This window comes from Rana temporaria, chromosome 2 (genome assembly GCF_905171775.1).
Source record: "Rana temporaria chromosome 2, aRanTem1.1, whole genome shotgun sequence".
NCBI classification, from domain to species: Eukaryota; Metazoa; Chordata; class Amphibia; order Anura; family Ranidae; genus Rana; species Rana temporaria.
In genome coordinates this window covers 101,401,016-101,408,402 of record NC_053490.1, presented here as the reverse complement: position 1 = coordinate 101,408,402, position 7,387 = coordinate 101,401,016, and the positions used below count along the sequence as shown (strand labels likewise).

General features: G+C 39.1%; 1 protein-coding gene across 1 annotated transcript; it reads left to right on the top strand.

The window, feature by feature from the left end:
* The first annotated feature begins 317 nt into the window (after nucleotides 1-317).
* LOC120929296 (keratin, type II cytoskeletal 4-like) lies at nucleotides 318-5,189 on the top strand. Its single transcript, XM_040340623.1, has 9 exons — nucleotides 318-1,023; nucleotides 1,131-1,351; nucleotides 1,463-1,523; nucleotides 1,657-1,752; nucleotides 1,982-2,146; nucleotides 2,686-2,811; nucleotides 2,985-3,205; nucleotides 4,049-4,083; nucleotides 4,169-5,189. Exons 1-9 carry the CDS (start codon nucleotides 394-396, stop codon nucleotides 4,534-4,536), a joined length of 1,923 nt encoding a protein of 640 aa, XP_040196557.1. The 5' UTR covers nucleotides 318-393; the 3' UTR covers nucleotides 4,537-5,189.
* The last annotated feature ends 2,198 nt before the right edge of the window (nucleotides 5,190-7,387 follow it).

Here is a 7,387-nt window from a genome sequence, read left to right as displayed (position 1 = left end):
ATTTGTAAGAATATTTCAATAGATCCCCAATGGTTTATCTTTTTAATAAAGTAAAGTGGAAAAATAAAGGACACAATTTAATTTATACACTGTAACTCTTGATCTATTAACATCTAAAAGCAAGTACACTGATGTAGATTAAATAAAGTGAGCATTGCAAGCTAAACAATATTTCCCATAGGTGTGATCAGTTTAGCAGATTGATGGGTGTCTGCCAGCTTTGCCAAACCCACTTTTGCATTATGCTGGCCTCCAGACACCTATGCAACCAAGCCCAACTTTTTCAAACAGATAAAAAGGGATGCTTTAGTCTCTCAGTGCACAGGGGACCATTCTCCTTCGTCTTATCTGTTTCTTTTGTTTCCTTCAAACTTCATCTTTTTAAACGCCATTATGAACAACTTTAGGCAAAAGCAAAGTGGTGGTGGTGGTGGTGGTGGAGGCAGCAGGGGCTTTAGTGTCTGTTCACTTGGTGGAGGAAGATCAGGTGGCTCTTATTCTGCAGGTGCATCATCACAAAGTCTCTATAACCTTGGTGGAAGAAGGAAAACTGCAGTCGCTTCATCTGTTCGTGTTGGGTCAAGCCATGGTGGAGGATCATTTGGTGGTGCAGGAGGATATGGCGGTGGTGCAGGAGGATATGGCGGTGGTGCAGGAGGATATGGCGGTGGTGGAGGAGGATATGGTGGTGGCGCTGGAGGATATGGGGGTGGTGCAGGAGGATATGGGGGTGGTGCAGGAGGATTTGGTGGTGGTGGAGCAGGAGGCTTTGGTGGTGGTGGCGCAGGAGGCTTTGGTGGTGGTGCAGGAGGCTTTGGTGGGGGTGCAGGAGGACATGGAGGACAAGGAGGAGGTCCCGGCTTCCCTGTGTGTCCTCCTGGTGGCATCCAGGAAGTTAGCATAAACCAAAGCCTTTTGAAACCACTTAATGTTGAAATAGATCCAACCATTCAAAAAGTGAAAACTGAGGAAAGGGAACAGATCAAAACTTTGAACAACAAATTTGCAAGTTTCATTGACAAGGTAAGAGTTGTTTTAATTTATTGTTTGCTGTTTTGAATTGATCTTTTTTTTAATTCCTAGTGGACTTGGGCATAGGAAGCTAACAGTACTGTCCTTTATGGTTACAGGTTAGGTTCCTGGAACAGCAAAACAAAGTACTAGAGACAAAATGGCAACTTTTACAAGAGCAAGGGCACACAGGTGGCTCAAAAAAGCCTAGCTTAGAACCACTTTTTGAAGCTTTCATAAGCGCTCTTACTAGGCAGCTTGAAAGTTTTCTTAGCGATAAAGGCCGTCTGGAAAACGAACTAAAGAATATGCAAGAAATGGTAGAAGACTACAAGAAAAAGTATGTATGATGTCTTGTCATTTGTTAGTCCATATTTCTGTTTAAAAATGTATATTATAATAAGGAAGATAGAGGATTTTTTTAGACTGTCAACGTATTTTGTCTATGCAGATATGAAGATGAAATTAATAAGCGAACAACAGCAGAAAATGACTTTGTGGTGCTTAAAAAGGTAAAACATATTTGCTAACTAACATCCTATTGATTACACAGTAATGTTAACCAAGATTAAAAAAAGAAAAAAGTGTATTTGTGGTGTAAATCTGCCATGCAAAGTGAGATGTTTTTGTGTTCTTCTTTTTCAGGATGTGGATGGTGCATTCATGATCAAAACAGATTTGGAAATTAAAGTTGACTTGTCCAATGAGGAGTTGAACTTCTTGAGGATGCTATATGATGCTGTAAGAATGCTTACTTTATATTTAAACATGCTTAAAGCAAATGTATAGCCAAATACTTTTTGTTTGCTTTCTATTGAGTGGAAAATTCCTGCTATCTGTGTACCATTGGGGAAATTTCACTTCACTTTCTGTCTCAGAGATGCAACAGAATGCCGAAATCTCCCAATGTAAGGAGGATAAAGAGTTATCTCTGGATTTATTTAATTTGATCCATGATTTGTATTTGCAGGAGCTTCAAAGTGCACAAGGAGGAACAGGTGACACCTCTGTCATTCTATCTATGGACAATAACCGGGACCTGTCTCTTGATGGAATACTAAGAGATGTAAAGAAACAATATGAAGCTGTTGCAGAAAGAAGCAAAGCTGAAACACAAGGCTTATTTGACCTTAAAGTAAGTTCATTTTATCTACTTTTTCACATATGCTGAACCTCACAACAAGTACTTAGACCACACCCCTTAGCCTGTGTAGATAACTTGCCAATGCAAGTTCAGACTTAGGAAACCAGTTATGAAATATTAATTAAGAAAGATTGTTATGTATAAAATGTAAATTGATGATCATATACACCTTTACTAATATTGTTATTAGAAGCTGTTGCCTGGAACTATATATATATATATATATATATATATATATATATATATATATATATATATATATATATATATATATATATAACATTTGAATTTCTTCATGATAGACTAGCATGTAGACAGATAGGTATGTAGATGTAGGTATGCATTCAGTAAAGGATGGCAAATGTAGGGAACAAGGAATTTGTATCTACAGGCTCCACAAATGCTTATTGTAGTATTTTACTCGCAACCTCTTAGCTCATTCTTCATTATTCTTTTCATTTGAAACTTTACTATTAGATTTGTTAAATTTTTAACACTGGTAATCTTGGAGCTTCTTTTCTTCATTTTAGTATCAGCAACTACAGGCTACAGCTGGAAAACAGGGAGACAACCTGAAGAGCACCAAGAGTGAGATTTCAGAAATTAACCGTATGATCCAGAGGCTGAAATCCGAGATTGAGAGTGTCAAAAAACAGGTATCTTGTTGATTTGTATTATTTTCTTTGAAAGGCTTAAGTCTCATTTTACAACAATGTTTTATAAACTGTGTTGCAAAAAGATCCAAAAATTGTATTCAAATTAAATAAAATAAAGATCATTCATAAACTAAACTAAACTAAGACACTAAAATGACAGCATTATTCTTCAGATTGCAGCCCTTCAGACCTCCGTTACTGAGGCCGAAAATCGTGGAGAACTTGCATTGAAGGATGCCCAGAAGAAGTTGGCTGACCTTGAGGCAGCTTTGCAGAAAGCCAAAGAAGACCTGGCCCGTCAAGTACGTGACTACCAAGAGCTACTAAGTACCAAGATTTCCCTTGATGTGGAAATTTGCACATACAGAGCCCTGTTGGAAGGAGAAGAGGACAGGTGAGTTCAATCAATTCAATGATCTACCTAAAATGTCAACAGCAGGTACAGGTTTCCCATAGGACTATTAAATGCTGTGAGCAGCAGAATAAGTCTTTCACTCATATGTGCTTTGTGCAGCTTGCAGGAGACTCACAGTGTTGTAAGCAGGCACTTTCTTAGGGTTGGATCCACTATTTTGAGCCTTACAGCAAACAGGATGAGAAAAGTTATGGCCATTAAAAAGTAGTATATCATGTCTTCACAGTAAAAAATAACTGACATTTTATGAAATAGTAATTGCTCTGAAAAAGCCAAAGGATTAAAAAAAAAAAAAAAAATCAAAAATATATTTGCTTTATTGATTCTAGGGTGGGTGAAATTCTACATTAAATGTATTTTTATATTGGTCCACTAAGGTTTATGTACAGCTTATGCCCGTTTCCTTTAAACTAACTGTTTTAATCATAGTCATATTAATGCCATGCCTTCCACTGATAATGTTATATAATGATTTAGTCCATGCCCCCAAGCTATTGGATTATGAGGTTTAGCAAATCTTAGCAGAATATATAGCAGAAATTTGTAATGGAATAGAGAGTATCCCATTTATAACAACAAGAAGCAGTAACAATTCTGACTAGACATTGACTAGAATGATGAAGTGTCTTACATTTGCAAAAATGTTATTAATTGTAGATGGAAATCAAAGACATATTGGATTAGATGCATAAAAAAGATAGGTCACCAAAAACAAATTATGACAAGCTTCAGTGAGAATTACATTGACAATGCATATTACAATAGATAAGATAACCATTTCAGCCTAATAATTTGAAATAAAACATTGATTTGCCTTTGCAGAATGTCTGGACATGTACAGAACAATGTCAGCGTTTGTAAGTATAGATTGGTTCTCTAACTACAGATATTCTTGCTCTGTTATCCAAAGCAAGAGCAAATAAAACTCTTATTTTTTTCCAGCTGTGGTTGGTGGAGGTTCCTCAAGTATGTCTGGCGGAGGAGGTGGATATGGTGCTGGCGGAGGAGCTGGATATGGTTCTGGTGGAGGAGCTGGATATGGTTCTGGAGGAGGAGCTGGATATGGTGCTGGCGGAGGAGGTGGATTTGGTTCTGGCGGAGGAGCTGGCTATGGTGCTGGCGGAGGAGGCAGTGGATATGGTGCTGGCGGAGGAGGCAGTGGATATGGTGTTGGAGGAGGAAGTGGATATGGTGCTGGAGGAGGATACAGCAGTGGTGGCGGCCAAGCAAGCAGTGGTTACAGCCAATCATCTCAAAGATCCACAGTGGTTGTGTCAACAACATCGGGCCAAGCCAAAAAATCTCATTAAGATGCCCCTCTGTTATAGCACCAGTTTCCACCCTTCCAAGCCAAACTTTACTTTACCTTTGTCAGTCTGCTCAAATGAGAAAAGCTTCTATAGTCATCTTCAGTTGTATCAGCCTTGTCCAGTCCTTTTTGTTTTTCAGGATACGGCTAACTGTAATTTAAACAATCTATGCTTCCTCATCACAGCAACCCATAAACTGGTTATATGCAATAAGATGTTGATTGACTAATTGCACCAATGTTATTAACAAACTTAACAGATGGACCATTCTTAAACAACCCATTTGGTAAAATCTAGTAGAATGGCCCTCCAGTTGCATAGCTCTCATTGATTGGTTAATTAACAAAAAGTAATAAAGAACAGGTTTCTAGCATGAAAGGAGAACTGCACTACAACATACACCAAGCAGAATATGTAAGAATGTAACTGTACTTGAATGTATCCCTGTAAGTGAGTGAAACTTCTACACTAGGTGTTGGCTGTAGCCAGTCCTATACATACCTGATTTTCTTTGTTTTGTGAAGTAATGGATGGTATCACTTCTGGGTGTTGTATATAAAATCCTTTATAATGCATTACTGGATTATCCAATACCAGGCTTGTATCTCTTGTCTTTTCTTTATATCTTCAATAAACTGCACGTGAATTTCAAATCTGATGTGTTTCAATTTTTTTTTTTTAAGATTTCCAAACTTTATTTTAGGAGCCTAATATAGTAGTAGTGGTGAATTTCACTGTCATTTATTACACCTAAGATCAGTGTACAGCAAACATTTTGTAAACATAACCTCAAATTTGTTTTCAATGCATTAAAGAGTATCTAAGCCCAAGAACAACACATTTAATATATTGGAGGATACCAGTCCTTAGATATGGGAGCTGCATTTGTTTTTTATTTTCACCTGGTGATCCTGCCAGTAACACACTTCCTGCCATAGGGTGACAACATTCACTCAAAATAACACTAGCTGAAAAAAGGGCAGTGCAGGCAGAGTGCACAAAAAGTAATCCACTGATAACATTTCTGGCATGATCAACAAAACACTTTTGATGGAAAAGTTAACAGACTATAAGGGACAAAATAAAATAAGTTAATTGTTTGGGTTTACATACACTTTAATGCACTTTGACCACGCTCACTTGTTTTTGTACTACTATATTAAGTCCAAAGGTATAAGAGTCTAAAAGAAGTAATTTATATATCATCACTTCAAAAAATAATAGTAATAGTTCATGGAGAATATAGGAGGAGAGAAAACTAAATATTCCTGTATGCTCATGTAGCCAACTATGGATGCATGACTATTGGTTTAAAGGCAATGATTTAGCCTAAAACATTGATTCAGTAAACTAGTTTGGAAGGGGGATTTCTGCAAAACATAAGGCCCCATTCCAAAATTGTGATTGTCTTCCCACAACATGGTCTATTAGCTACTTTTAGTCACAGCACATGACAGGTGCTTTACCCCTTTAAGATAGGTGGCAAGTGGTCTATACTAAAATGATGGTGTTCCTTAAATTGTGAAATATATGGAACACCCATGGGCACATAAATGACAGGAATTCCGTCATACATATATGGTGGGTGTGGCTAGATTATGCTGCACAATGGTAGCGACTTACTTACTAAAATAGTGTTTTACTATGCCATAAATCACAGTTTCCCAAACATGCATAAACCTCAAACATGATAATTTTTAGGAAATAAAACTCTTTCATTACATATGCTTTTCTGCACACAACATATATTCATAGATCTATAATTTTGGCCTACCTTAAAGAAAAATGCCATTAAAGCAACCACTATCTGTTGAGGCAATTAACGCTTTGGTCAGGAGCAGGGGCAGCCACTCCATTAGGGGCACAGGGGTGCCGCACCCTAATCCACGCGCCTGAACCCTAATCCACATATAGGGCACCAGACTCATGGATTTCAATGGATTTTTTTATAAGCGCGTGATTAGAGCTTGAGGCTCTAATTGGCTTAAAAAAAGGGTGGACTTGGGTCAAAGAGCACTGCGCCCTGAGACCACCCACTTGTGTGACATTAGCAAGTTATATTTGCTTATGTCTTCCTGCTTCTCCTCCCAGCCAATCAGACAGTGGCTCCTGAGACTTGATTGGCCTGGGAGTCTTAGAACTTCAGGCCTATCGGATCTCAGGACCTACTTCCTGTTCAGCCAGGAGGCGAAGCAACTCCTCTTTAGCTGGAAGCCTAAAGTGAGGAGTAGCCTCCTAAGGTTAAGGACAGATTGATCGGCACCTTGCTGTCTGATTGCCGCCTTCCCGTCCATCTCCTGCAGGGGGGGGGGATGCGGTTGTGCGAGTGAAGGGAGCAGGTTTGTTTGCCGCCACCCTAAAATATTGAGCACCAGCCACCACTGGTCAGGAGTATGTAATGTATCACACCCTAAGCTTTAAAGAGAAAGTAAACCCTGATGGGTTTTACTTCCTATTTATTTCCCTGCAAAGGTAAAGCATAATGGGCTATTATGCATCGCATAGTAGCCCAATATGTGTCACTTACCTGAAACTGAAGCCTGCGATTTCACCGCTGTCCACACTAGCAGCGGGCGTCCATCTCCACCCCTCTTCCTTCCTTGGCCGTGATCTCCAGCTCTGTGACTGGCTGGAGTCATGTGACGTCACTCCCGCCCCTACCCATTCACATCGTACCCCTACCCATTCACCTGGAGGAAAAGTGTTAAAAAAAAATAAACACTACACAGGTTTTTAAAATATTTTATTAGTCAGCTCCGGGGGTCTTCTTCCGTCTTCTCCGCTCTCTGCTTCTGCTCTCCCCGGTTCTTCTGCCAGGCTGCGCTGCCGCCATCTTCTTTGTAGCTCTTTT